The sequence below is a fragment of the Balearica regulorum genome, chromosome 2, assembly GCF_011004875.1.
Source record: "Balearica regulorum gibbericeps isolate bBalReg1 chromosome 2, bBalReg1.pri, whole genome shotgun sequence".
NCBI lineage: Eukaryota > Metazoa > Chordata > Aves > Gruiformes > Gruidae > Balearica > Balearica regulorum.
This window is the reverse complement of record NC_046185.1, coordinates 143,676-171,426: the sequence shown is the minus strand read 5'-3', so window position 1 is coordinate 171,426 and position 27,751 is coordinate 143,676. Positions and strand designations below refer to the sequence as shown.

Sequence of the window (27,751 nt, the reverse complement as noted above, 5' to 3'; positions counted from 1 at the left end):
GCCAGGGGTGGGTGGCCGTGTCCCCGCAGCCCCTGACACTTCTGCACTCTGCTCCTTCCAGCTCTGAACCTGCTCCTGAAGGACCCCGTCCCCGCTGTCCGCGTGAAGGTGGCAGAGACGCTGGGCCGCCTCATCAGGATCCTGTGAACCCCGGGGCACCCCGGCTCCACCGCAGCAATAGTTGGGTCGGCTCCTCGCCACGGGCCCCACGGGCACTGCCACGTCTTCCTGCATCCAGCGCCTGCCTGGGCCCTGTCCCGCCTGCCTGCCTCCACGGCAGCCCCATCGTCTTCCTCTGCTCTCACCAGCCTGTGGGAGCCCACCCGGTCCAGCACCTCCGCCACCCTCTCCACGACCAGCTTGGCCCGGCTGTGGCACTGCGGTCGGTGGCCGGAGGACACGGTGGGCACGTGGCCCCTCGCTGCGGGCTGATGGACGGGGGCCTGGTTGACTGTTGGGCTGAGGGTCCTGGGCAGGGGACCGTAGTGGCAGCGTGTGGGGGGAAGGGGCCGCAGCTGGCCCGGAGCCATGGGCAGGCAGCATCCCCGGGCTCCCGGCACAGCTCCCACTCAGCTGGGAGCGGGACGGAACCTGAGCCCCCCCCGCCGGCTGCCTCCAGCCCCTCATCCCACCCTGCTGCTCCCCGATGCTGAACACGGGGCGCTGTCGTCCCCCCCGCCCCTCCCCCGGGGCTCTACTCGATGAATGTGACCGTCCTCTCAACACACATGTACATAAACATATTTTTAAATAAAGCTCTTTGCTCCTCAAGCGTTGGCGTGGGGGTGAAGGGGGGGGGGTGGGCCCCCCACAGCTGTGTGAGCTGGGTCATGGCGGGGGCGGGGGGGAGCCTGGGGGGAGGGAGCGGCACAGGGGAAACTGCCAGCTGTGCAGGGATGCCCTTTGGAGAAAGATGCGGGGTCCCTTCTCCCCACCTTGCCCAAGGGGGACCCCAGCGCTGGCCCTGCTCATGGTCCTGCCCCGTGTGAGTGGTGCTGGTGGTGCCCCAGCTCCCCCCGCTCCCTGTCACGGGTGTCTGTCCCTACATTGGCGCTCCCTGCTCTGGCCACCTCTGGGTTCTTCTTTTCTTTCTTTGGGTTCTGATCCGGTTCCAGTTCCTGCTGCTCCTGGCCCTGCTCTGCTCCCTGGGCTCCTTTGCTGGGATGTACGTGATAGAGGGGGGCAGGGGGCTGGGCAGGTGCATCTGTGGGCACTTCCTCCGCCACCAGAAGCAGCCGAAGGAGGTGTGGGGTGGCAGTGGGCGCGTAGTGTGACCTAGCAGTGCTCCTCCTCAGCACTCAGCAGTGACACCTGTAATCAGCAGGGCTGGCAGTGTCCGTGGCAGTCCTGGTGTCATTAGGGCTCAGAGTGAACAAGCCAGGGCAGAGGCTGTGCTGTGAGAGTGCCCAGTGCTGCAGGGAGGGTGGAGAGGCCACTCGGGGCTTGGTGGCAGGAGGTGTCCTGTGAGCTCTTGGCCCTGGCACGGCACAGCGGTGCCCGTGGGCTCTGGTGCTTCCTCAGCTGCTGCCTCTGCACAGGGCTGGGTGGGTGCAGGGGCCATCCCGTGGTTGCGGGACAATCCTTCGGCCCTACCTGCTCCCTGGCCCACAGAGCTGCTCACCTCTGGCTGGTGGGGGGATTCCTGGCATGACTGGGCAGGGAGTGGGGCTGCACCCGCGTTGGGGCTGTGCCAGGCCCTCCCCAGCTCTGGGACAAGCCTGGGCGATGTGGGGCCCTGCAGCGGGGGTCCTGGGGGGGCCATGCTGGCTCTGCAGACCAGGGAGGGTCCCGGCTGGGTTCCCCCCCAGGCCTGCAGTGGGGAGGGCCAGTTCCCCTGGGCCTGTGGCCAGTGCTGAGCCCCCGCACAGGATGAGGTCAGGGTGGCTGTCGGGCCGCAGGGTGCCAGGGGCAGCACATGGGGATCCTCCGCTGGGAGCGTGGGCAGGGCCAGGCAAGGCTCTGCCCCCCCACCTGGTGACCCCAGGGACTTGGGGGGGGGGGGGGGCGTGTGATGCTGAGGTTAGGGGGTGCTGGGGACCTAATGCATTTTGGGCTTGGCAGGGGCTGGCTGCTCGCTGTGTCCTTGCACCAAGTGCACACGGGGCCAGTTGTGGGAAGAGGGTGTCAGGGTTCCTGTTGGTAGGGCGCGTGTCCCACGCCAGCCCCGGTGTGTCAGCAGGTCCCACGCCAGCCCTGGTGTGTGTCCCCAGGCCGGGTACAGGGCTGGGACCTGCTGCAGCCCAAGAGCCACGGTGCCCCCCGGGCTGGCGCACGGTGGGGGCAGCCCGGAGCCCCGGCTGGGCCAGGCGCCGCAGGATGTGCCCAGTGCTGGGGGCAGCAGTGCAGGCAGCAGGTGATGCCCCCAACCCCCCCGTGGTGGGGGGTGTGCGAGTGGGCTGGAGCTGGGACGGGGCGAAGACGACAAGTGGAGACCCTGAGGAGGGCTGAGATCAACTTCATCCCATCTTCTGCCCACCCCTCCGTCCCGTCACCTGCCCCTCCCTCTGTCCCACCATCCCTCCCTCCACCTGGGGTACTCTGGGGAGGGGGGGATGGCCGTGCAGCCTGGCTCCAGCTCTTCAGCATGCAGCCACCGTGGCAGGGGGCTTCCCCACAGGGACGGGGTCAGCCAGGGCTGGGACAGGACCGGTCCTGCCTGGTCAATACCAGCGAGTGGGAGCAGCTCTCCTGGCTGGGGCCGCGGTGAGCTCCAGGACCCGGCAGCGATAGCGCACACCACAAGAGCTTTGGGGAAGAGCAGCCGCGCTGGCCAGAGGGCACCGCGCTGGGCTGGGGGGGGCAGCAGCACCGAGCGGGTTTTGGCAGGGGCCTCCACGCGTCCCCACGGCCTCAGTCCAGCCCAGGCTGAGCCGGCAATGCAGGACAAAGTGGCGCAGGATTGTATCCAAAAGAGTTTAATGAGAAAGGCCCCAGGAGTCTGTGTGCAGGAGGAGCAGGAGAGATGTTCCCGGCAGAGCACGGTGGTCCCGGCGCCTGCTGGTGTTGGGGGAGGGTGCTGGCGCCGGTGCCGGGTGGTAGCTACGTGTAGAGCCGGACGGTGCCGTCGGCACCAGAAGAGAAGACCCAGGGCTGGGTGGGGTGGAAGAACACGTCGAGGACGCCCAGGTCCAACGTCAGCACGTGGCCCTTGAGCACCTTCACGGGCACCAGCAGCGGGTTCTGCAGCAGGTCGCTGTGGGGGAGGAGACAGGTCAGTGCGGAGCTTTGGCTCCCTCCCTCTGGCCTCCCTGGGGTATCCCCAGTCACCCCACAAGTGCTGTCCCCCCCCCAAGACACAGGCAGCACCACACCCTCCCTGCCCAGCAGCCTCTGCCGACACCAAACCGCCACGGTTTCCCCTCCACGTACTTGTAGACCATGCCGTGGCAAACGATGACGGTCCCGTCGTCCGAGCCCGAGGCGAAGAGCGGGTAGTGCTTGTGGAAGGCCACGCTCCGCAGCGCTTTCTTGTGGTGCCTGCAAAGACGGCGGGCGCAGTGTCAGGGCAAGGGGTGACGCTCTGCCCCGGGCCTGATCCTCAGCTGGGGCGCCCGGGTCTGCGCACAGCCAGGCTTTACGGACCCCGAGCTCTGCTGCGAATGGCCACGCGTGTGGGAGGGGAGAGGGCAACTGGGCCAGCCTGGGACCTGCTGTGGGCGGCTGAGACCAGCCCCGCACCCACTGCACAGAGCTTTGTCCCCCTCTGAGCCCTGGGAGAGCTGCGGTCACCGTCCCCCGGCCCGGCGAGGCACCAACATGCTGGGCAGGGATGGCTGCTCCTGGCACAGCCCCGAAGGGCTCCGTCCCGCTGCCAGGTCCCAGGAGAGGGAAGAGCCCCGGGAAGAGGCCCCGCGGGGAGTGGGGGGGCTGCGGGCAGGTTAATGGGGGGCAGGCGGAGGCTGGCCCGGGGCTCACCGCAGCAGCTGGTAGGGTCTGGTGGAAAGGTCCAGGTCGAACCAGGCCAGCTTGCTGTCGTAGCTGCCACAGATGATGTTGTCGCCTGTGAGAGGGAACAGGGTATTACCGGGGTTGCCGGCGAACCCCAGGGTGTCCTGCCAGCACCCAGAGCCCTGCCGGCAGCCCAGGCAGCCCGGCTGAGCGGGAAGCTCCGTACCGGCTTACAAGACCCAGCAGCTCCTTGGGGAGCACGCAGGCCACGTACCTCCAGGGTGGATGGCCATGCTGGACACCCACTTGCAGTTTGTCATCAACTTCTTGGTGAGCTCCTGCTTGAGGAGGTTGTAGACGCGGACGTAGCGCTGGGTGGCCACAAAGAAGTAGGGCCGGATGGGGTGGAAGAGCACACACTGCACCAGCCCCTTGCTCTTGCGGAAGGGGTTCTGGCTCCAGCGCTTGCTCGTCTGGTGAATCAGCACTTGCATGTTGCTGTTGTCAGACACGACGCTGGCAAAGTAGTCGCCTTTGCCGTGCCAGGTCACCTGCTTCACGGCCTGCGGAGAGCGGGGAGGGGGACAGCCAGGGGTGAGGCCCGGCAGCGGGACTGCCCCACGCCTCCCCAGGGAGTCACCCACCGCCCCAGGGAGCAGCCCCCCGGCCAGCCAAGCTCCCTCCCCGTCCCCACCTTGCTGTGCTGGACGACCAGCCGGACGCCTTTGCTGTGCTCCTCCATGGTGGCCGTCACCCACTGCACGGGCTGGACCCGCTCCTCCTCCGGCGCCACGTAGGACTCGAGCAGCTGGTCGGTGGCCCCGTAGAGCAGCTTGTCCCCGAGGCAGGGGTTCACCAGCAGCACCGACTGCTCCCTGCAGCGTGGGACGAGTGCTTGGGTCAGGGCACCACCGAGGAGAGGAAACCCCTCTGCAAGCCCTGCGCCATCACGGGACAGCCCTGCCCAGGGCCGGCGCCACGGGGAGGGAGGTGTGGGGCGCTGCGAGCAGCCCGGCCCTTCTGTAGGCCAGCAAAGAGAGAAGAGGGAGGGTGGGGGGGGCTCTGACATAGCCCAGTGCCCCAGGGAGGATGGTGGGGACTGGCTGGTTCCTCCACAGGAGGAGGAATGAAGAATGAGGGCCATCAGAAGAAGAATGAGGGCCACCAAACGAAGCAGGAGGCAGGGTCACAGCGAGCAGAAGGTGGCTCTGCACACCGCAGCGTGGCCATCCTTGCTGCTGGGGGTGCCACGTATTTACAGGTGTTGCTTGGAGGGTGGGCAGGCTTTGGGAGAGGAAATCCAGCAACCGCTCCAGCTCAGGGAGCTCCCAGCCGGAGGATGGAGAAGGCCACACGGGGACACTCACACGCAGATGGCCACCAGGCAGATGGTGGGGTTGGGGTTCCAGGCGACGCTCTTCACCACGCTGCCCACGGGCAGGGTCTTCATGCAGCGAGCCGTGCACACCTCCCAGAACCGCACCGTGCAGTCATCAGAGCCTGCGGGACAGGACAGGGTGGGCCAGGGCCGGGGCCAGGCACGGCTCCCCCCAGAGACACTGCGCTGGGGGCTGCCACGGCTCGGCTCCGCAGCACGGGGCTCCAGGGCACGTCCCCAGGCCAGAGGGGAGAGCAGCCCCGTGCCCCGCAGCGCTGCCCTGGCTCGCAGCCTTCGGGGAGGAGCACTGGGAGCAGCAAGAGGACGCAGCAGCGCCCCGGCGCCCGCGATTCCCCGGCAGCTTCTCCGCACGACAGCAGCTCCAGCACCATGAAGGCGAGACGTGACTGGGGGCCGCTGCTGAGAGAACAAGCCCCCACCCCGCTCCCTCCAGCACCGCGTCTCTGCCCACGGTCCCCCTCCTGATGCGCGCGGCTCCCGGCGCAGCTGCTGTGCTGGCAGCGTGCCCGGCTCGGCTCGGCACAGCACGGCACACAGCCCTGTCTAGCTGGGAGATGTGGGCAGGCAGCTCCCCGGGCAGGCTTTTCCACGGGCAGGCGTGGCAGGAGCAGGTAGCCGGCGGCGTGCGCGTGTCCCCGCAGGTCGGGTTATTTTTAACGCCTGATCTCAGCCACTTTCCCAGCCCGGGGCCAGGAATTCCACGTTGTGCAACCGACCGACACCACGGCCACCGGGAGCTGGCAGGCTGGAAACTCCAGCGCTATAAAAAGCACATGTGCCTTTGTGGGCTGTTAAACTGCCATCTGCTCTCAATCTCCAGCCTCCGGCCGGCCATGCAGGGCTCTGCCGCTCACTCCTCCAGCCTCACTTTCTCCACTGCCGAGCGGGAGGGACGCAGGCTCCTGGGTGGGGTCCCGAGAGCGGCTGGAAAAACCCAGGGAGCCTTCTGGAGGCAACGCGCCTTTCCGCAGGCTGCAGGACGCACGCTGCCGGCTTGGGCAGCCGCAGGGCTCCAGGGGATGCTCCCAGCCTCCTGCCCAGGCTTCCCCCACAGCCGTGCACCGGTGGCGGGGGCTGGCAGGCTCCCTGGTGCCCGACCGCTCGTGGGAACCCCAGCTCTCAAAGGTGCACAGGGTGGCATCCTGCACTGGCACGGGGTGATGTTGGGACCAGCTCCAGCGCTGGGGCCAGGCCAGCAGTGCCCGGTGTGTCCGGGATGCCCCAGTCTGGGGAGCGAATCCTTACCTGAGACCAGCCACTGCCCGCTGGGAGAGACGCTGAGGCAACGCACCAGGCTGGTGTGCCCACGGTAGACCTGGGGAGGGAGACGGGAGGTGGGTGAAGGTCCCACGTAGCCCAGCGGCTCCTCTCTGGGGACCTCCCCGCAGCGCCCCGGGTTCAGCAAGGAGGGAGAGGGGGCCTGGGGTCATTTGTGTCTAGAGGAAAGTAGAGGCCTGCGTGCCGCCGACCGCCCCGCATGACCAGACCCGGTGCCCCGGCTCTTTCCCTGGGGCAGGTCCCCTGCTCTGCCCATCCGCCACGGCACCGATCCCCGCTCTGCCTCACCCGCCGCAGGCAGGAGCCCACCGCTGCCTGGCTCTGCCCAGCATGGGCTGCAGGGCAGGTCCCGTCCCTCCGGGGCAAGCAGGCAGCAGCCGTGCCAAAACCAGCCGCTACGGGTGCGTGGGCATGCCTGCGCTCACCAGGACTGACTTGGGCACAGCCCCGCCGGCTCTGCGCATCACTTACCAGGGCCTGGGTGGTCGGGAAGGGCTGCAGGTCCCGCGGCTTCGGCAGCTTGGGGATCAGGTCCTCCGGGTCCACGTTGACCTGCGAGAGGCAGGAGGTGAGACACAACCAGGCTGCGCCTTGGCCCCCGACGCTCCCCCGGCACCGGTGCCCTGCGTGCGTGGGCACTCTCCGGCCGGTAAGACCAGGCTCAGGGCTCTGAGCCAGAGGGAGATCACAGGGCAGCACTTCTGTAAGCATGTGCATGGCCCTCGTCGCAGCTCAGGAGCGCTGCAGCGAGCTGGGACTGGCATTGTGGGTAGGTGAGGCGCAAGAGGCCTTTAGGAGCAGCAGTTTGTGCCCCAGAGCATCGCCGTCCCCTGACCATCTGAGTGGCATCGGGGCATACACAGATCAGTCTGAAAGGTCCCCAGGACACCTGGGTGGGGGGTCGGAGCAGCCCTCACCCGCATTTTCCTCTGGCGCGGGCAGAGGTAGAGGTCGAGGCAGCGCTCGAAGCGCTCGTGGATGAAGCGGGAGTAGGCAGGCACTGCCCGCAGACACCGGTACTGCTGCGGCACGAAGTTCAGCTTCCGCTCGGCCGGCTCCTGCTGCTCCCAGGCCAGCTTCTGCGGGGCAGAGGGAACCCGGGTCAGGAGGGCTGGGAGAACCCCTGGACGGCGAGGTGCCGCTGCCCCAGCCCCGACACATCCCCCCGAGCCAAGAACCGGCCTCGAGCTGTTTCTCACCGTCATCACCGCGCTGCTCCGCCAGACACCGCGCTTACCCCCTCTGCCCTGGCACCTCCCGGCTGCCTCCAGCCCAGCCCTCCTCAGCCTGCCAGGGCTTTGCTGCCTGGTTTTGCCCCCCAGCCCCATGGCCGAACATGCTGCTGGACGCAGCGTGCCGGGACTAACTACCCCCCCCAGGAGACCCTGCTGTAGCTTAGCTTGGAGGCTGGACCTTGCTGTCGTAGGGACACCCCACTTCCTGGGAGGTGACCCCACTTCTTCTGGTTGTATTCAAGGGGCTGAGGAACCTTTGCTTTCATTTTCCTTGCAAGGTCCTGACTCATCTCACCACAACGTGGTCTCTAGGGTGCCCCTCCGAGGCGCAGCACTCCCCTGGCTGCCCTCCCCAGCACCGCACAGCCTGCCTCGGGTCCCGGCCCCCACCGAGCTCCCCGCGTGCCCAGAGCTTTCCCCCGCAGCTCCCGGCCGGTCCCGGCCCCCCCTCACCTCCTCCTCGCTGAGCAGGTATTCTGGTGGGGGGTTGTAGGACTCCTCGTGTCCAGGCAGCTTCATCTTGGGGGCCGGGACGTGCATCTTGTGGCGGCCCAGGATGGAGTTGGGATCCTCGTGGGCCCACAGGTCGTAGTAGGTAGGGGTGTCGTCCTTGGGCTTACGGGGCTTGATCCAGCCCATCTTGATGGCGTGGACTAGCTTGGAGACCTGCGGGGCAGGGAGGGGTCAACCCCAGGAGCCACAGGACTCCGCAGGCTTGGGGAGGAGGATGGAAACAAAAGCTGCCGAGCACGGCTCTGCAGCCCGGGGAGAGGGCTGCACGGGCCCGGAGGACTCGGTGCAGGTTTACACGTGGACACAAACTGCTGCGGCAGGGGCAGTGGGGGTGGGTGGGCCACGGCAGGGACAGGAGGGACTGCCGGACAGGAGAACAGCCACAGTCAGCAGCCTCCAGCGCTGCGGCCTGCGTGGGGGCTCCAGTCACAAGCAGAGCTTGGCTTTGTGCTCCCAGCTCACTCAAGGTGCCCTTAGAACTCTCACCTTCTCCTTCTCAATGAGGGAGGGGATGAAGCTCCGCTTGTCCGCTGGGCGATTCGTCACCGGGTGGATCATGACCTCATGGGTGAAGAAGTCAACGGCTGGCTGGGGAGACACAGACCCGTGTGGCAGAGGCAGCTGTGCTGTCCCTGCCCGTCCCGGGGCAACCCAGCGCTGGGAGCAAGCGCAGGGGGGTGTGCCATGACCCTACCTCGTAGGGATCGAAGTGGACGTCCCCAAACTGCCCTTTCTGGAGCCGATGCACCAGGTCCACCTGCTCGTCCGTCAGCTTTATGTCTGCACCCGTCATCTTGTCCTGGACCGTTCGCCTGCAGGGAACCAAACGGGACAGGGTTAGGGCTGGACTGCGGCCCAGACCGTGGCACAAGCCCCGCTACCGTGAAGCCCCAGGCTCCCAAAGCCACCCGTGCGGAGTCACACCGGGACACCTCGAGGTCTCCAGGCTGTAGCCTACAGCCCCGGGCTGTCGGCGTGTTTCAAGTCCTGGTGTGCACGTGTGTGGACACACGCACTCCATGTGGTGAGCACGTCACACCATGCACCGACACGGCTCACCAGTAGTCAGGGTTCTCCATCTTCTCCAGGAACATGTCCAGCTCGTCCTTGTTCCGGATGGGCTTGTAGATCTTCTTGCCGTCCAGGTTGTAGCCGATGTGCGGGAAGTCCTGGTACCACTCCATGGGGATGTTGCCCACTGTGTTGCGAATGTCCTGGAGGGGAGGGAAGTGGTGTGAGGGGAAGGCAGAGGACGCCGTTTCGAGCAGACACATCCCTGGGTGCCAGGGGGTAAGAAGGAGGGGGGCAGGAAAGCTGTGTGATGTCCACCCCCTGCCCAGGTACCGGTTGAACACGCTGCCTGCCCCTTGCCCACCTGCGGCCACTGACAAGCAGTAACGGCACCCGGGCACGTGCTCTGCCTGCGGCTCATAGCCAGGATGCCCCAAGCCCTCCCAGTGCTGGCATACCGCACGCCGGGTAAACGATCCCTCTTGTGGGACAGCACCAGCAGGAGTGAAGCAAACCCCGGCTGCGAGCTGCCGATGCCGGCTGCCGCGCTGCACTGCCCGGCACCCACGCGCTGCCGGCGGCAGGGATGGCACGGGAGCAGGGCTGGAGAAGGGCTCCCTGGGATGGGGAAAGCCAAGAGGGCAGTGACTGAACCCCAAAACTGCAGTGGGGTGCAGGGGGCTGGCCTGAGTGCACCTCTCCAACCCCAGCGCCCTGCACAGCCACGGGCAGCCCAACGCCAGCCCGGCGCTGCGCTTCACTACGGGACCTGCAGCCCCTTCCTCCACGCTCGGGGCAGAGGACGCAGTGTCAGGGTAAGCAGCACCCGGGCGCTTTAGGGCAGCAGGAAGGGTTCAGAAACCTTCTCGTGGCTTGATGAGCGGGACCGTCGGAGCGCAGCGTTGGCTGCAGCCAGGTTTCAGCTGCCTGCCGGAGCACGGGCAGCGGGCTGCGGGCGGTCAGCAGCGCCGCGGCTGAGCACATTCCTGCGTCCGTCCCGCAGACAGGAGCGCGCCTCACATTTTCCGATCGCCAGCTGCCAGGCCTGCTCCCCCTGCACACGCACGCACACGCAGGCACGCGCGCACCCGGCCAGCCGCTGCCTTTCTTGGCTGCCCGTACCGGGACCAGGCAGCTGCCCTCAACGCACCGGTGGCTTCATCCCTCCCCTTGGCTCCATGGCCACTGGGGGTCTGCATGTGGCCACGGGTCCCATGGCTCCGGGGCAGGAGCGGCCCCCCGGCATCACGGTGCAGCGGTGGAGGAGGCCAGCTGGTGCCGCGGGCACGTTTCAGAGGTGCTGCTGGGCTCCACATCTCCTGTCCCCGACAGCGGTCTCCATGAGCAGCTCGCGTGGGGACACGCCGCGGAGATGAGCTGTCCCTGACCTTGGACGGAGGGAGGCTGAGGGAGATGGGGACGGAGGAAGCACCGGAGCTGCTCTGCTTCCCTTTAGCAGAGGTTGGGGGCAGGAACCTGCCCCTGAGGGGGCTCCGGACTCCCACCGGCTCCCCAGTGGGACCTGCTGCCCCAGCACAGGGCTCGGAGAGGAGCAGCGAAGCCAAAGAGGCCCCAAAGAGCTCACCGGGGCACCGGGGACGGCTCCAGCTGGGGCCTGATGCCAAGCCCAGAGGCGGAGAGGGGGTGGACGGGGAGGTTTCGCTCTGCACCCCCCCGGACAGGAGGGAGGGGATGTTTGGCAAAGGGAAAGGTGGGAGATCCAAACCGGGTAGCGAAAGCACTCACACTCAACCCACAGCCCGGCAGCAGCGCTCGCGGCCGTGGCAAGCTGCCGAAGCACCAAGGCAGTCCCAGCGCCGACGGGGCGCTTCTGTGGGCAACGCCACCCTCCAGACTCGTCACCATCGACAGCAAACCCACGGCATGACCTGGGGACAGACCCCCGGCAGCTACACGAGGGCAGGATGCGACCCGACGCCGGGGGTCAGGCAGACACGGGGCGAGCGGTCCTACCTGGCCCCCCCAGCGCCAGCCCCTGCTCCTCGCCCACCCCGGCCGCATCCTGCCCTCGGGGTTGGCAGGGTCAGGCAGGAGCGGGGAACGAGGGCCCTCCGGGCTCTCCCAGCTGCCCTCGCGTTGCAGAACGCAGAGACCCCGTCCCCAATTACAGCCACAGAGGGACGAAGGTGTGAAGGCGACCTGTGCCCTGTACACCCTGCAGTCAGGGGTCACCCTCGCCCCGCGGCACCATCTGGTCCCCATAAACACTTGCAAAGACACGGAGCCTCCCACGGAAAGGCGCCAGGAGCCCTGGGAAGGCAGAGCCAGCGGGAGCTCCCGGGGCCACGCCGGACCCGTCCGTTACTCTCCGAGCAGACATCAGCGCAGGATGTGCGCAGCCCCCATGGGGAACCGGGCAGGGATTTTCCCCCTCGGCATCAGCAAGAACCGACCCGGTCCCGAGACGCCACTGCTGCGCTTGCCTGGAGGCTGCGTGGCGCTGGGGCACGCCGAGACCCCGGGGACTTCCAGGACCATCTGTGACCGACCGGGGAGACCCCCCAGTAGCTGCCCAGCTAAGGCTCGTGCGGATGGACCGGCACGGGGATGACCACTCTGGACGCCAGGCACCACCTGGGAAGGAGAATTCTGCAAAGAAAGAGCAATGGGGCAGCAGCCAGGAGTCCCCACAGGCACGGGGACCGCTGCACGGCTCGCTCGGTCGCAGGGGTCCCCACCGGCAGGGCAGGAGTTCAGCGGTGCCGCAGGCAGCACAGAGCCGCTGGGGAGGACTAGGGGACGGGACGCAGCAGTGCTGCCCACGCAGTCTGCAGGCAGCGACGCTGGAGTCACTCTGCATCACCTCCGGGGACGCGGGCAGGCTGGGCAGTGACACGCCGGGCAGAGAGCGAGAGGGCACTAGAGGATCGGCAGCACGGATGACGCAGGGACAGGGACGCAAACTGTTTCTCTGGGCTCTGCGGCCAAGGGATCGGAGCAGGTTTGCTGTCTCTGCCCCTTCTCCCCGTGTGATGCTGTCTTCACCCTAACGAACACACGCTCGCACGGGGGACGACTCGAGCGGGGCTGGCTCTCCAGCCGTGGTGCAGCGGAGCAGGGCTAGCTGCAGCCTTCAGCTGTAGAGACGCGCAAGTATTTTTAACACCCCGGGCTGCCGCGCAGGGAGCGCTGCCTCGCCTGGAGCCTGGAAGCCCAGACTGGGCGTCTCTTCCCGAAGGCCGGCTCAGCCCCGCCAGGAGCTGCGGACTTGACGCAGGAATCCCTGGGCGAAGCTCGTGCCAGCAGCACAGGCAGGATCCCAGCAGGCCTGGAACGTTTTCTCCTCAAACGCAAGCCCCAGGGTCCCGTGCTGGCCACGAGAGAGCACAGCCCGGCTGCACGCTGCCAGGGACCTCCTGCCCCGGCCCGCACCCCAAAGTGGGAGATGCGCTGTGCGGCACCGGCCAGGCAGTGCCGGCCGGCAGGGCCTGGCAGGGACAGGCTCGGTGCCGGGAGGATGCCCCACGCGCTGGTCTCGTCCCTGGCGCTTACGTGCTGGCACAGACCCCCCCCAGTGACTGCTGGGAGGACACTGGGAGGCCCCAACCGGGAGTCCCCGGCCCCGGTTGCTCCAGGCAGGAGCAGAGCCATGGGTAGGTCAGGACCGGGGTCTCAGCCATAAGGGACACACACGCCGGGGGCCGCCGCGGGAGGATGGCCAGGCTGCGGCTCCCCCACGGGGCTAATGCCCAGCAGCGGGATCCACGTCCTCCCCTAGTCCCGCAGCGCAGAGGAAGGAGCAAATTCCTCCCAGACGGAGCCGAAGCAGCCCAGTAGCCACAGCCCGTCCTTCCCCTCCGCTCGCCTCCCACCCACCCACTCGGGCGGCGTGGCTGCCTCCCGTGTCGTTAACACATCGCCTCCGGCGAGCTGCGTCCTCCAAGCGAGCGTGGGGGAGTCTGGAGCCCTGGAGCGAGGGACTGCCGTCACTCAGCCTCACGTCTGGAAGTTGTTCTTGGATGGGCCCTGGGCATTCCTAGACGCACATTCCTGGCAGCTGGAGAGCCTCGTAGGAAAGATTCTTCTCTTGAAAATATCCGGTCCACGTGGAGGAGAAAGGGGACGGGGCAAGCTCAGCCCGCCCACCACCCACCCCAGAGGCCACGGCAGCGTGCCCGGGTGCTGGTGGGGCACTGGGCATCCCGGGACCACGGCAGGAGAACGACTCGTGTGCCCCCCCCAAAGCGACCGCAGTCCAGACTGCGGCAGTGCTGGAGAGGGCTCTGCACGCCCAGCACCCCCACAGCCGTTCCCGTAGGAGCGGGGTCCTCGAGGGTCCGGCACGAGCACCGAGCACCCTCTGCGGGGAGGGAAGCTCCGCAGAGCCCGGGGTCAGGGTGTCTGCAGGGAAGTCAGCCCAAGCCCCCCCCGCCCCGGCTCTGCAGGGCTGTTAGCTGGGGAGGGCAGCTCCCGAAGACGGGGAGAGGCAGATTTAAAAGGGACCGTGAAAGCCCAGCTGCACCACGGCCCAGCACCTCGGCCCAGGAGCAGGGCGAGGCAGGCAGCCGCTGCAGGCAGCACCTCCTCGGCAGCGGAGCAGTGGCGTCACTGCAGGCAGCCAGGCCAAGCTTCCAGGTAATAAAGCCGTGGCAGGGGATGGATCGCAGCGGGGAATTTCAGACTCCTCGGCCATGGCTCTGCAGCCGCAGGCTGCCCAGGAGAAGGCGCCTACACCAGGCTCTGCTGACCTGCCAGGGCCGGGAAGACGATGCCCAAAGCAGGACATCATGGAAGCTCTCTGGGAAGCCAGGAGAGCCACAGAGCCAGGGGTCGGGACGCTGCAATGTCTGCAGCCAAATGCCTCTGCTTGCTTAAGGCCGGGGCTTTCCGAGGCAGTGCCAGGTCCGGTGCTCCGGCCCGACCCAGGGCTGAGTGTCACCGGCACACGGCACCGTCCTCCATCCCGGTCCAGCCGCAGGGAGACGGACGTGTGTCTCACCAGGAAGGACAGTGCAGGGAAAGCGCCCAGGGATTGCACTTGGATAGAAGGTGCTAGAGAAAAGCAAGATCATTAGTGGAGCTAAACGAAAGCAGATGCCTACAGGAGCCTGGGTTTCCAAAGCACACATGGTGAGCGCCCAGCGCTGTGGAAGGAGATGACAGTGGCTTGGATTTCAGGAGCTGCTGAGACTGGTGATTAACTGTGGTAGCACACTGCAAAGGTGCAAAACACTGGCTCGGAGTGCCAACACCCCGTGCAGAGCTTCTGCTGGGGAGCGCGCTCGGGGGGACGCACTGCGCACTGCACCGCCGAAACGGAGGGAGGGGAAACCCGAGACTTCACAGCAAACGGCAATTCCCAGTCCTGGCCAAGTTAAAACGCCACTTACCAACACACCACCCAAACTCAGTGCACTCGAGGGCCATGACGTGGCTGCGCCAGCAGAGCCACAGGGTCTCGCCCGGCCGCCCCCGGGGCTGTGTACAGGCAGGGCTGGAGCTGCCGCCGCTGGGGATTGTCAGCCCCCCCCCCTCACCAAAAGCAGCCGGTGTCCCTCCCGCTGCCAAGGGGAGAGCAGTCCGTGAGGCTCAGCCCCGCTGCAGCCCCCCCAAACTGCGGGTTTGCAGTCCCCCTGCCAGGGGCTGACGCTGCCCTGAGGGTCCCCCAAGCAGAGCCGAGCGGCGGGAGCTCTGCCGGGCTGGGAGCCGTGCCTGCCCTTGGGAAAGAGCAGGCTTCCTCCGGGCACCGCTGCTCTCCTCGTGCGAAGGTGGAGTGTGCAGTGTCCCACTGTCACAACCCCTATTTTACGAGGTTATGGGGCCGGGGCAAGGCAGCCCGGAGCTCCGCAGGTTCCCTGGACCCATCCTGGGTGTGGGGTCCTCTAAGGTCCCCTGCAGAGCGCAGAAAGGCCTTGCTTTCCTTTGGTCCCAGGTCTGGGCACAGCCAGCCAGGACCGAAGCGGCAGCCGCTGGGGGTCCACGGGGACCGCTGCTCGACCCCTCCAGGCCCTCTGTCCCCAGAGGAGTCTGCTGGAGCTGCCCGCGTGGGCACGACGAGCCGGCACGGGAAGGGGAGCAGGGGGCAGTTTGGGGCAGGTTGCAAAGTCGACCCTGCCAGCAGGTGCTGGTTTCTGCGGGCTCAGCAGAGCCGGCACGGTTACGGGGACAGGTTACGGGGACAGGTTACGGGGGCAGGTTATGGGGGCAGGTTACGGGGACAGGTTATGGGGGCAGGTTATGGGGACAGGTTATGGGGGCAGGTTATGGGGGCAGGTTACGGGGACAGGTTACGGGGACAGGTTATGGGGGCAGGTTACGGGGACAGGTTACGGGGACAGGTTATGGGGACAGGTTACGGGGACAGGTTATGGGGGCAGGTTATGGGGACAGGTTATGGGGGCAGGTTATGGGGGCAGGTTACGGGGACAGGTTATGGGGGCAGGTTATGGGGGCAGGTTACGGGGACAGGTTACGGGGACAGGTTACGGGGACAGGTTATGGGGACAGGTTACGGGGGCAGGTTATGGGGACAGGTTACGGGGACAGGTTACGGGGACAGGTTATGGGGGCAGGTTACGGGGACAGGTTATGGGGGCAGGTTATGGGGACAGGTTACGGGGACAGGTTACGGGGACAGGTTACGGGGGCAGAAGCAGGTCTCCACTTGCACACACCTATCAGGCTTCTGGAGACACAAATGTTGTTCTCGATATCTGGGGAGGAAATTACAGCAAATTAAAGCAGCAGGCGCGCACCAGGCGGGAGCTGTGGCGGAGGTGTGCTGGCGGGCAGCGCCTCAAGGGTTAATTCCTCCCTCTCTGCCCCATTAGCAGCAGCAGCAGCGGCGGGATGGATTTGGTCATGCTGCAGGAAGGGGAGGGAGCGCTCTCAGGGGCTCTCTTTGCAGGGACTAATCCTGAGCAGGAGCCCAACTCCCCAGCCCCGGCCTGGGGGCGAAGCGGCCCCAGCCCCAGCCCCGTCCCAGGCGCAGGCTGCCCGTGACCCCCACAGGCGTGGGGCCGGGGGACCCTCCCTCCCACCCCAGCACGTAGGGTCCTCCGGGAGCCCCCACAGACCCCACTGCAGGCGCCCACTTCCTGGCAGCGCCGTGCCCACCCAGGCCCACGCAGGCGGTGGGCGAGGACGATGCACGAGCCCCCATGTGCCCGCCGCGTGCCGGGTCGGGAGCCGTGGCCGAGGCCCGCAGCCGGCAGGTGAACCGCAGCAAGCGCTCCCATCCTCGCCACGCTGGCCGCGGCCCCCCCGGCCACGGGCAGGACCCCTGGCCGAGCCCTGAAGGGTTAAGTCCCCTGCGGGGACGGAGGGTGAGCTCAGGTAGGCGTGAGCCTCTGCGGCTCCCACTTCCAGAGCCGGAGCAGGGCTGCCTGCCGGAGCCGGAGGAGGGGCCTGGCTGACCACTGCTGCTGCTATAAAACTCCCCGCTCCTGCCACACTCGGCGTCTTAAGATGCACATGTGTGGGGAGAGGAAACAGGCAGCCCTGCCTGTGAGCAGCCCTTAACCCCTTCTGCGCAGAGAGAGCCGGCGGGGAGCTGGGGAGGGGGACCCCCTGCCGCACCACCGCCCAGCCGGAGCCTGCCCGGGGAGGGCGACGCGAGCCGGGGCTCCCCGGACCCCAGCCGAGGAAGCAGCATGAGCGCCTGGAGCTGAGGCGGCCCAGAGCAGGAGGAGGTCGGCAGAGCGCGGCGGTCCCCACGCGGCTTCCCCGGTGTCCCCTGGCCGCCCAACATGTCCTTTGCCATGCTGCGCTCGGCCCCCAGCCGGTACCTGTACCCTGAGATCAGCATGCTGTCCGAGGACGAGGAGAACGGCAGCGAGAGCTCCGGCTCGGACGAGAAGCCCTACCACCTGGACGCCGACGGCTACGGCATCAAGGCCAGCAAGCGCAGGAGCGGCAAGAAACCCAACCGGATCAACAGGGAGCCACGGCAGCGTCACACGGCCAACGCGCGGGAGCGTGACCGCACCAACAGCGTCAACACCGCCTTCACCGCCCTCCGCACGCTCATCCCCACCGAGCCGGCCGACAGAAAGCTCTCCAAGATTGAGACCTTGAGACTGGCCTCCAGCTACATCTCCCACCTGGGGAACGTGCTGCTGGTGGGGGAGGCGTGCGGGGATGGGCAGCCCTGCCACACCACCCCTGCCTTCTACCACCACGGCGGCGGCAGCCCCCCCGCGCGCGACACCGAGAACTCCCAGCCCAAACAGATCTGCACTTTCTGCCTCAGCAACCAGAGGAAGCTGGTAAGTGGCCGCTCGCGCCGTCCCCACGGGGCTTTCGGCTGCAGGAGGCTGCGCCGGCCGCGGCGGGGGACCCCCGGGCGTCCCCTGCCACAGCCGTGCGAGGAGGGGGGTCAGGGAGTGCCGGGGCACCGGCTACGGCTCCGTCAGGCTGGTGCGAGCTGAGGGAGAGATGGGATGGCTGGGAGAGACGGAGCAGCTCCGGCGGGAGCTGTATCAACACAAGCCCGAGAGCACGCCAGACCCCATCGGCGAGTCCAAAACCCGGGCGCGGAAAACACGGTGCGTCCCTTTAGCATGTCTAGATTTGCTGCCCAAAGCCTCCGAATCTCGCATGCGTTTGCTGGAAGGCAAAGGGACAGGAGAAGGGGAATCCCTCCGAGGGCGAGAAATGGATTTTAGGAGCTGGAAATCAGAGGCACAGGGAAAGTAAGAGTCCGGAAAGAGTCTGCATCTCCCCTCCGGCACAGTCCAGGCAGCAGACAGCGAGGCGAGAGCGACTCGGGTGCAGGGCTGGCCGCAGCCGGGGCTCCCAGCCCCCCGATGCTGGCGGCGGGTGGCAGGGCCGGCTCCCCGGGCTGGTGTGTCTGCCCGGGCGAGGGCCGTGCTGGCTCTGCGTGCCCAGCCGCAGGCCTGGTGTCCCAGGGAGCCGTGCCGCGACAGGGACGGGGGGAAGCTGAGGCCAACGCCACGGCATGGCATGCAGGCTCCCCTCAAGCTCCCCGGAGGATGGCGGGGACCGGCAGCTCTGCCCCACCAGCACCTGGGAAGCGGCTCGGCTGTCCCAGCCAAAGGCACCAGCAGGTCTCTGCCAGCGAGTGGGAGCTGTAACGTCACCCGGTGTCCCCCGTGTCCCCCGCTCCTGGCTCTTGACCCCGTGCTTTTAGGGGAGCGCTCTCCTCCGGGCATCCGGGGGCAGCACCGTCCCTGGCAGAGGCTGTCTCTGTGCCTGCCCGGCACCGTCCCTGGCCAACGCCTGCTGTAACAGGCCCACGGCTCCGGTGGGGCGAGCACTGCTGCCCACGGAGGGCGAGGGGGGGCTGGCGGACTAGGACGCGAGCCCAGCAGCCAGAATGGGAAAATCCAGCTTCAGCAGCCGCTCTGCGGAGGCTCCGGGGGCCGTTTGCACGAGTGCCACCGGCTGGGAGAGGCACTGAGCGGCTGCCACCCCGGCACGGTCCTGCCTGTGCCAGTGGACCTTCTCCGGCCGTGCAGGGAAAGCAAACCCCCCCCGCGGGGTGCCATGCAGGGCACGGTGCAGGGCTGCAGCCTTTCTCGGGGCTCTCCTGACGTACGGGGCAGCTCTGGCCACGCACACGCAGCCACGGGGGAGCGGGGGCACGGGGAGGAGGTGGCTGTCAGGAGCCTCAAGCCCTGCTCGAGGTGGCTGTGCCCTGGGCGGCTGGGTTTAGAAACCTGTTGGTTTCCTCACGGCGCAGATGGTCCCTGGCAGGGTAGAGGCAAAGGAGGGCATGAGAGGCGAGGCAGAGGCGTCGGGATGGCAGCGGGAGCCATGCGTGCACGCTGCACCGTTTGAACCCGTTTAACCCCCATGAGTAACGCCCCGAAGAGGGAGAAGTCTTTGTTAAGGATTCAAGGCTCATTAAGCGCGAAGCAGTGGCGGTAAAACCAGTCACGAGCAAACTCTGACAGCTTGAGTATTTCAGAGCAGGAAAACCCCAAACGCTGTTAATCCCCTTTGCGCGCCCTTTCCAATCCACTAGAGAAGGAGACAGATCTGGGAGCAGCAGGCAGGAGGGAACAGCGTCAGGAGTCTTTGCATCTGCTGGGACTTGCGCTGCGAAACCTGAGGTTGTCAGACGAATACACGGGGCTCTTTCCGCTCGGGCAGCGCCTGCCCTCTCCGTAGCTTTCATGTGCACCAGTGTCAAAACTCTCCCCGCTGGGTGAGGGATGCAGACCACCGGCTGGGAAGTGCCCTCCTGCGCCAGCAAACTGCTCAAGCCAGCGCTATCCCAGTTTAAAAACAGAAGCTGCAGGTGGGAAAGCTCCTACAGGGCTGAACTGGGAAACTCCCCCACCTCCCAGTTACCAGCCTGTTCAGAAACTTCCTGCAACAGCTTCAAAGATCAAGTGTTCTCTGCCTCTTTTGCTGCCACTGCCACTTGTCCTTCAACTCCTACAGATTCTCATTGCCACTTTTCCTTCAATTCCTATCAATTCCCATTGCCGCTTTTGCACCAGTTCCCAGCACGGACTCCGTGCGGGAGCAAACCCCTGGACCGGCACGTCTGTGCCGAGGCACGTGAAGGGATAGGCAGCGCGGGACCCCTGGGCCAAGACGAGCCACCTCCCTTCCTGCAGCTCTTCTGGAGAAACCTCCCCAGGATCAGCTCCTCGGCGGCTGTCCAAGGGCACAAGGTACTTTGGGTTGGTTGAGAAAAGCTAGGTCAGGCTCATGCTGGGAAGCGGGGACCGAACAGACCGTGCCTAAGCAGTGCGCTCGCTCCGTGCTTGAGATTTTACGGCCAGATAACAACTCGATAGGTTTTATTGTGTGTTAAAGGAATAAAATAAACCATCTTTTATCAGGAAGGTATTTTGACAAATGGTGAGGAAATGGAAGCAATCTCCTCTGGAGCTGCAAACACAGCGCAGCTGGGATCTCACAGCCCGTCTGCCGTCGGGTGGAAGGGACCCTGCCCGGGCTCTGGAGAGCCAGATGGCCCCCAGCCCCTTCAGAAGCCAGCTCCGTGCGAGACCCCTCGCCCGGCCGAGCGCTCAGAGCCGAGCAGTGCCCGTGTGTGCGGCAGCTCCGGCCCTTGGCAGGCTCGGCAGCTCAGCCAGCGACAGCTCGCGGCTCCTGGGAGACCCCCTCCCCACTCACGTGTCCCACGAGGGAAGGAGGCAGAGCCGCTGCTCCTCTCCCAGACGCACACACAGCTTCGCTCCACACTGAGCTTAGAGGAGAGCAGCTTGATTATATCAGAATATAAATGGTCTTGTGCTGCTGGGTGCTCAGGTCAGAATGGCCCATCCATCCCCGTCAGGTCTGCCTTCTCGCCGTGTCTTTTGGCTCACATCTAACCACGGCGTTTCAACCAATGTGACCTTGTGGTACGTGATTCTGTCCCCCTCCAGCTTTCGAGGCTTTGCCAAAGCAAGGGACCTCCTTTGTGGTGGCCCCATGCGAGCCCCCGCACCATTTGCCCCTCTATCACCAGCTCTGCCCGACCGTTTTGCGCCAGCCGTGCCGTGAGAGCCGGCCAGCCTGCGGCAGCAGACACCCCAGCCTGCAGGCGCCTACTGCGGCGGCTCTCTGAAACCTCCTCCTTCCCAAAACGCCCAAGACGCGCCATGCCTGCCCAGCTCCCAGCCCTCCCGCAGCCTCCATCCGTGCCGGGCACACCGTCTCCATCCCGAGCCGTGGGAGGCTGCGCCCAACCCATGATACCGAGCGGGAAGCCGATGTCACGGCTCCCCTCGTTAAGAGTGCCGCGTGACACTCTCGAGAGGCAGGAGATGGCACGACCGGCACTGGAGCCCCACGAGACAGCGCAGGCAGAGGCCAGATGCCACCTCGTCCCCGGGCACCCTGGCCGGGAAGGCAGGAGCACCAGGGGAGTTGCAGGACCCGCTGCAGGGAGGGGACAAACGGGCTGGAAGGTGCGAGCTGCCGCACAGAAGCTCTGTCTAGCGAGAGGGGTCACAGGACAGAGCTCGGGGGGATGTCTGGGGTTGCCGGCTGCCGTGGGCACCCCAAGGGACAGCCGAGTAGGGCAGCGAACTTTCTGCGACCCCTTCCTAGCCGATCCTTTGCCTCGTCCCGCTGCTGCTGCTTGAGCAGCACCCCGGCGGGCAAAGGCGCTTGCCCAGATTCATGCTGCGTGGCTCAGCCTCGCCTCGCACCCAGGCGTCCCGACGCCGTAACCCAGGGACTTTCCTCTATCGGGCTGACACCAACACCATCTCCCTGGAAAGGTCCTTCTCTAAAATGACTCACGTGCAGGTGTCTGCCGCCCACCGGAGAAGGGCTGAGCTCTGCTAAAGGGGCTGCCTGGGCCGGCGGCTGCTCAGGCTCGTACCGGTTCCCCCCGACCTAATCAAACGATTAAAAACCTGTGTGGGGACAAGGCGCGCTCAGGACATAAGCAGGAGGGAGGTGGACACCACACTTAGGAGCATCGCGCTTGCCACAGGCGCCGTGGGACAACGTGCGGGTGGCAGCGATGGACGGGACGGTCCCCAGCATGGCAAGGGAGCAGGACCATGCCATTGCCGTAAGCGAGCGCCGGGAGAGGGGGCCTGGCTGGTGCCCCAGACACCCCAAACCTCCCAGCCCATGGAGGGGCTTCTCCAGGTTCTCCTCTGTGGCTGTTGCCTGCGCCATGGTGCCTGCCAGGCGGGGATAACCGGGACATTGCTCCACGGCTGCGAGAGCTGCTGGGACAGCCACGGCCCGGGGCAGCTCGCAGGCCGCCTGCGCCGGGGGGCGGACCGGGCTTGTTCAAATGCCAAAAAGCCCAAATCGCAGCAAGACCTCTTGCTGAAACCGCTGGCTGCGGGGCTGAGGACGCTCGCAGTATCCTCTGTGTGCCGAGAGCCCTCGCAAAGCGCCCGTCCCCGCTGCCTGCGTCCCGTAGAGCTGTAAAGGGCCGAGGGGCAGGCGGGCCTGGGGACACGAGATGTGGGGGGGGTGTGGGGGTCACCCCGAGCAGTCAGTGCCGGGATTGCACACCGGTTAAGTGACGAGGGACGAGTGTCCGGCATCGGCCACTCTGTCCTCTGGAACGGGAGCACGTATTTGCAGGGAAAGTAAACCGGGGAGGGGGCACCGAGACCACATGGGAGCTAAAAGGTGTCACAAGAGCGACCACGGCTGAACCTCCCGGCCCGTTTCGGGCTGGCGGTGGGAGCGAAGGCTGCCCGCACCCCGCTCACCGGAGGGCTGACCTGTTCCGTCACCCACGGGGTGGGTACCCCGTCCCTTCCCAAGCCACAGCGGCAGCAGAGCATCCAGAGCCGTCTGCCTCCTGCCGCGGGCACACGCCACGCCAGGGGCTCGGGAGAGGCTGGCAGGACACGGGGACAGCTCAGGGCTCTGTCCCATCCCTGCCCTCCCTGCGCGCTCCCTGCCTCCATCTCGGGTGCTGAAGCCTCCCCTCGAGGTGAGGGCAGGACGGGGGACGACCGGCTCTTCTGGGAGCCCGGACCCACACAGCCCACCCAGCCCTGGGGGGGCTGGATCACCCCGGGGGGCAGCTCCCGCCAGCCGGGGGTGCAGCCCCTCACCGGGGGCCCGGAGCTCGAGCCCTCTGCCCTGACCTCAGGGCAGCGCGCTGCCCCCCCCGCCACCAGCCCTTCGGGGGCAGCCGGGACCCCCGCAGAGGGCAGGCCGGGGTCACGGCACAGACGTGGCGTTAATCCCCCAGCACCGCCAGCCGGGTGACGTGTGAGAAAGGAGCGGCCGAGGCACGGCAAGGCCGTAAAACAACCCCGCGGCCCCCGGGCCTCCCTGCACACCCCAGGCGCCGCTCAGGGAGCGGAGGGAGGGTACGGAGGGGTACGCACCACGAGCACGCTGCCCCATCCTGCGCCAAGGAACCGGAGGGGAGCAGGCAGGGGATCGGTGACCGCCAGCTTTGTGCAGGGGCCAGGGCAGCTCCAGGTCCCACCTCGGCGGGCACAACAGGCAGGCAGGGAGGGAAGAGCCCAGAGGACAAAAACCCCAGAGGACGAAGACCCCAGAGGACGTGCTCCTCAAGAGGAACGCGTGGAGGAGAGGGGAGGCAGGAGGGGGCTGGTCAGGCTCTGCAGACCCCCGGCACCGGCATGGTGCCTGGCCTGGCCGGGGGCACCCGTGTGGCAGGAGCCCTGCAGACAAGTCTTTCGGAGCACCTCTCAAACCGGCTGCGGTGCCAGGGAAAGGGAGCGGAGAGGAGTTCCCAGCAGAGAAAGCGCAGGACACAGGGCTGGAGCAGAGCGATGAGAGGACCCGAGGTTTTCCCGTGCGGCTAGGGCAGGACCTCGGGAAGGGGCGAGGCGGCCAAGCAGGAGAGCGGGGGTCAGGGTGGGGGATAACCTGGCCTGCAGGGCCCTGGGGGCTCGGCAAAGGGGCTGGCGAGGAGTTCCGGGAAGGCAGCGCGGGCACACTGGATCCAGCCGAACCGCCACCGACAGCCCCGGCTGTGGGCACAGGAGAGCTCAGCAGCAGCAGCGGCGAGGGGGGGCCGCAGGTCACGGGGGGGGTTCCCTGAACGGACCTCGTGTGGCCACGGGTGCCCGGCTCAGTGCTGCCGAGCGGCTCAGAGCGGGTCGCTGCTGGCTGTTTGTGCTCTGTCCCTCGGGAGGCAAAATGCCGGCAAAGGTTTTTGAGGGCAGCCTCGACCGAGCGGGCTTGTGGCTCCCCACTCAGTGAGGAACTCGCAGCCTCCGTCAGGGGTAAGAGCAGCTGGGAGGACGGGGAGAGGAGGAAGGAGAGGAGGAGCGGGACGGTGGGTCTGGGCAGAGCCTGTCACCCACTGCTTGCCTGCACCCCTGGGTTTTATTGCTGTTGGCGCAAAACCGCTGGCAGCCGCCTCTCCCGCGGCACACGGCCTCCGCAGAGTGCCACGCTGGATGCAGCCGAGGGCAAGCGCAGGAAGGGCTGAGCCGATCGGCGTGCTGGGTGCTCTGCGCAGAGCACGGGGAAAGCCACCCTGCACCGACGGGTCTGCGGAGGTGACTGGAGCTGCTGGGCACCCGGAGCCATCCCGCCCTGGGAGCAGCTGCTCCGGGCTCCAGCGCAGGCACGGGTGAGGCCACCCCGGGGCAGCGTCATCCCTGGCCCCATGGCCGAGCCCCCCTCCCTCGCCCCAGGTACGGCAAGGACAGCTGGGGAGCTCAGTGTCACCGTCACAACGGCCTTCCACGTCCCTCCTGCCGTGACCCGGGGCAGGGTCACCCTGCCACCGAGCCCAGAGGACAGCCAGGGCTTGGGCGTTAGCCAGGGGGACGGGAGCCCGGTTCTGCCTGCGGGTTTTGTGCAAAAAGACCCATAATTTGGGCATGGGATGCAACGTCAGCGCTGGGCTGTAGGGACGGTGCCGGTGCTGGGGAGCGGAGGGCTCCGTGCACATCCCCAAAAGCCGCCTGCAAACGTGGAGCCATGAGCGGGCGATGAGCTGCCCAGAGCCACGGGCAGAGCCCAGGAGCTCAGTGCCTCACCGCAGCGCCATCCCCCCGCTCCCCCCACGGTATCTACAAGATGGGACGGCTCCGCAGCCCTGTAATTTACTGTTCCTGCTGCACTTAATGGCAGCGGAAAGGCAAGGTGATAGGGGAAAAAATATGAGGCGGGATTTTCCGAATCCCCATTTCCTCTCCAGACAGCACAAGAACTCCTGGGGCCTGAACATCTGGGAAATTTAATTTTACCATTTCTGAGCTGAACTCCCCTTCCCCTCCCCTCCCCACCCCCGGTAACAAAGGAAGAGTCAGAGCAGGGGCCGCACGTGCAGCCGTGGGGGAGGCTGCACCGCAGCAAGTCCTGCGGGCCGGCCCAGGACGTGGCCTCGGCTGGGCCACGCTGGCAAGCCCCAGGCCAGCGGAGGAGAGGTGGGAATGTCACCAAACACCCGGCCCCTGGGACAGACCTGCACCCAACCTGGGTGAAGCCCAGGCGGCCACGAATCCCATCAGACTGGAAATGAGAAGCACCAGCTCTGCCTGTGCACACCTGGCCGGGGCACCGCTGGTGCTGGTGGTAATGGTGGTGCTACTGGTGGTGGTGGTATTGGCGGTGGTATTAGTGCTGGTGCTGGTCGTGCTGGTGCTGGTGGTGGCAGTGATGCTGCTGGTGGAGCTGGTGATGGTGGCAGTGATGGTGGTGGTGGTGGCAGTCCTGGTGCTGATGGAGCTGCTGGTGGTGGTGGCAGTGATGGCGGTGGCAGTGATGGCGGTGGCAGTGATGGCAGTGGTGGTGCTGGCGGTGGCAGTGATGGCGGTGGTGGTGCTGGTGGTGGCAGTGATGGTGCTGGTGGTGGCAGTGATGGCGGTGGTGGCGGCAGTGATGGTGGTGGCAGTGATGGTGCTGGTGGTGGCAGTGATGGCGGTGGTGGCGGCAGTGATGGTGGTGGCAGTGATGGTGCTGGTGGTGGCAGTGATGGTGGTGGTGGCGGCAGTGATGGTGGTGGCAGTGATGGTGCTGGTGGTGGCAGTGATGCGGTGGGGGGCTTTTCTGGTGCCCGGGGAGCAAAGCCTGGCTCGCAGCTCGGCTGTCACCGAGGGGCTGGCCGGGAGGCCTCTGCGATGGCACAGGAGGGTTTCCTGCCCGCCGCAGACGGCGACCAGAGGGACAGGGACGGATCGGTGTGTCAAGGCCTCAGCAGAGCACACGAAGGTCCCAACTGCAGGAACTCGGGCTGCAGGGGAGGGACCAGAGAGCCCCGAACCGGGCGCTGTTAGCGACACTTTGGTCAGTCCGGAGGGTTTCTGTCCTGCCGCTGCTGCTCTCCGGGGGCTCGGGAGGCAGGCGGCTGGGTGAGCGACTGCAGAGGACGCAGCGCGGGCACGGCACAGTGGGGTGGAAGGGCCAGGCGCCCCGAGACGTGCAGAGGGGCGGCAGCGAGGGGAGTCCCCTGGCAGGGCCAGGGCTTTGGGGCAGACGCAGCTCCTGCTCCTGCTCACCCCCAGAGAGACACGGAGGGATGACAATGCCACCTCGGGAAAGCTGCCCCGCGGCTCCCGGGAGCTGTCGGAGCGGAGCTGCCGCAGGCCTCTCCTGCCAAGCACCGGCCCAGGGAGGAGCGAGAGGCTCCAGGGCTGGAGCCAGCGTGCTGGCAAAACTCCCAGCCCCAGGTGTGTTTTTTTAACTTGGCCTTCTCCTTCTTCTCTGCAGAGTAAAGACCGAGACAGGAAGACGGCGATTCGGAGCTAGATGATCGTAGTTTTCAGGAAGGACAACAAGGAGGAGCAGAAGGAGGAAGGATGGAAAAGCCACACACACAAAACCACAGCCACGGACACTCCTGCCTTCACCCTGCTGCTGGGGAGAGCTGCACGGCGTCACCCCGGAGGACCCTACCCTGACCCGGACACACGCCTCGGGAGAGGCCGGGCATCCTCCCGGCTCGGAGGGGTGACCGCAGACGGGAGGCGAACACGGACGCGGGGACGGCAGGACTTTGCAGGACCGCACATGGCGGCTTGGAGGAACACTCGCTGCGCAGGGACGCTCCGCGACGGTGCGGGCAACGCAGCCGCTGCCCAACCAGCCGATGGGGCAGGGGACCCGCTCCGGGGCTCCTTGGAAGGGGAGTCCCTGCCCCCCGGTCTCTGCGGACGCCACGCACGGCTGCTCCCGGGGGAGAGCCCCGTCCCAGGTCTGACTTGAGCAGCGCTGGTGAAGCCGCTTACGGAAACACCCTGCTCTGCCCGTCCCCTTCCAGCTTTGAGCCACTCCATCCCCTGAACTCTGAGTCCTGGGGTGCTGCATTTGTTGAGTTTAATCAATACATGCTGGTGTTTCATGTCATTGATATGATAATATAAAGCCTGAGCAATTTGTATAATTAAAAATGAATATGGTTCAGACTCACGGCAGGAGCTTCCTTCCTCCCAGAGCCCCCGACCCCCCTCACACAATAAACCCCTGGTTTCACCCTCACCCACACCGGCTTTAGGCACCATCCGGTCAGCAAGCGACGGAGCCACAGCTTGAGCTCCGCTCCCCCAGCGCCAGGCACAGCCCCTCCGCCTGCCCCCAGCACTGAGCCCCGGCACGGGGTCCGGGGGGGGCGAAACCCTTCCCGCGGGGTGGCCCGGGGCGAGCACCGACCCCCATGTGCCACGCTCAAACCCAGCTGGAGGACCAGGTAAAAAGCAGGGACTCGCTGAAAACCAGATGCTGCAGCTGAGCTGAGCTTCCTGGGGAAATAAATTACACGCATACACCACAGCATCTCAGCACTTGCCGGCGCTCCTCCAGGCAGCGCTTGCTCTGAGATTTCACGGGCCTCTGGCTGCAGGGCAATGAAATGCTCCTTATGTCACCAAAACGGCATCCCGAGGTTATAAAAACTGCGAGATGGAGTAAAGGTCCCCTTGAGCAGCCGGTGAGGGGCTGCTGGGCTGTCAGCACGGCTGCGAGCCCCTCCTGGCTCCCTGCTGTGGCTCAGGAGCCCAACGGGGGTGAGTCCCGGTGCCGAACGGCTGCTGAAGTGTGGGGTCCCGGCGGGCCGGGGCTCCGAGCTCTGCCGGAG

General features: G+C 66.5%; 5 protein-coding genes across 10 annotated transcripts in view; 3 read left to right on the top strand and 2 right to left on the bottom strand.

Moving 5' to 3' along the window:
- The window catches only part of MROH1 (maestro heat like repeat family member 1), a 54,142-nt gene extending 53,371 nt beyond the window's left edge, over positions 1-771 (top strand). For all 4 annotated transcript variants that reach the window (XM_075743010.1, XM_075743012.1, XM_075743013.1 and 1 more), the window contains one exon: positions 62-771. In XM_075743010.1, coding sequence (XP_075599125.1) covers positions 62-147 — 86 coding nt within the window. In that variant the 3' untranslated portion in view covers positions 148-771. The remainder of the gene's footprint in view (positions 1-61) is intronic.
- Positions 83-27,751, top strand: part of LOC142600269 (casein kinase II subunit alpha-like) — a 170,977-nt gene continuing 143,308 nt past the window's right edge. Inside the window, exon 1 of the mRNA XM_075743020.1 lies at positions 83-89. The gene's annotated coding sequence lies outside the window, so the exon portion shown is untranslated. The remainder of the gene's footprint in view (positions 90-27,751) is intronic.
- The window catches only part of BOP1 (BOP1 ribosomal biogenesis factor), a 65,953-nt gene continuing 41,101 nt past the window's right edge, over positions 2,900-27,751 (bottom strand). Inside the window, exons 4-16 of the mRNA XM_075743005.1 lie at positions 9,373-9,527; positions 9,008-9,125; positions 8,800-8,901; positions 8,254-8,466; positions 7,483-7,644; positions 7,037-7,117; positions 6,533-6,602; positions 5,256-5,388; positions 4,583-4,763; positions 4,163-4,451; positions 3,916-4,000; positions 3,370-3,477; positions 2,900-3,193 (exon numbers count right to left, since the gene is read on the bottom strand). Of these exons, the coding sequence (XP_075599120.1) occupies positions 3,040-3,193; positions 3,370-3,477; positions 3,916-4,000; positions 4,163-4,451; positions 4,583-4,763; positions 5,256-5,388; positions 6,533-6,602; positions 7,037-7,117; positions 7,483-7,644; positions 8,254-8,466; positions 8,800-8,901; positions 9,008-9,125; positions 9,373-9,527 (1,851 nt within the window). The 3' untranslated portion in view covers positions 2,900-3,039. The remainder of the gene's footprint in view (positions 3,194-3,369; positions 3,478-3,915; positions 4,001-4,162; positions 4,452-4,582; positions 4,764-5,255; positions 5,389-6,532; positions 6,603-7,036; positions 7,118-7,482; positions 7,645-8,253; positions 8,467-8,799; positions 8,902-9,007; positions 9,126-9,372; positions 9,528-27,751) is intronic.
- Positions 16,745-27,087, top strand: SCX (scleraxis bHLH transcription factor). Of its 3 annotated transcripts, XM_075743008.1 has the most exons (3): positions 16,900-17,556; positions 23,501-23,510; positions 26,402-26,726. In XM_075743008.1, exons 1-3 carry the CDS (start codon positions 17,034-17,036, stop codon positions 26,577-26,579), a joined length of 711 nt encoding a protein of 236 aa, XP_075599123.1. In that variant the 5' UTR covers positions 16,900-17,033; the 3' UTR covers positions 26,580-26,726. The 3 variants fall into 3 exon arrangements, with proteins under 3 accessions (XP_075599122.1, XP_075599123.1, XP_075599124.1); XM_075743007.1 differs by lacking the exon at positions 23,501-23,510 and having other exon boundaries at positions 16,745-17,552; positions 26,389-27,087; XM_075743009.1 differs by lacking the exons at positions 23,501-23,510; positions 26,402-26,726 and adding an exon at positions 19,274-19,375 and having other exon boundaries at positions 16,900-17,552.
- On the bottom strand, positions 25,116-26,351 carry LOC142600681 (uncharacterized; the record flags this gene model as incomplete). Its single annotated transcript, XM_075747058.1, has 1 exon — positions 25,116-26,351. A coding segment is annotated over one exon (1,236 nt), but the record flags the coding sequence as incomplete, so codon positions are not given.

What these genes read in the sequence shown, in the direction of transcription:
- SCX (XM_075743008.1), top strand. Translation starts at nt 17,034, where the DNA reads ATGTCCTTTGCCATGCTGCGCTCGGCCCCCAGCCGGTACCTGTACCCT.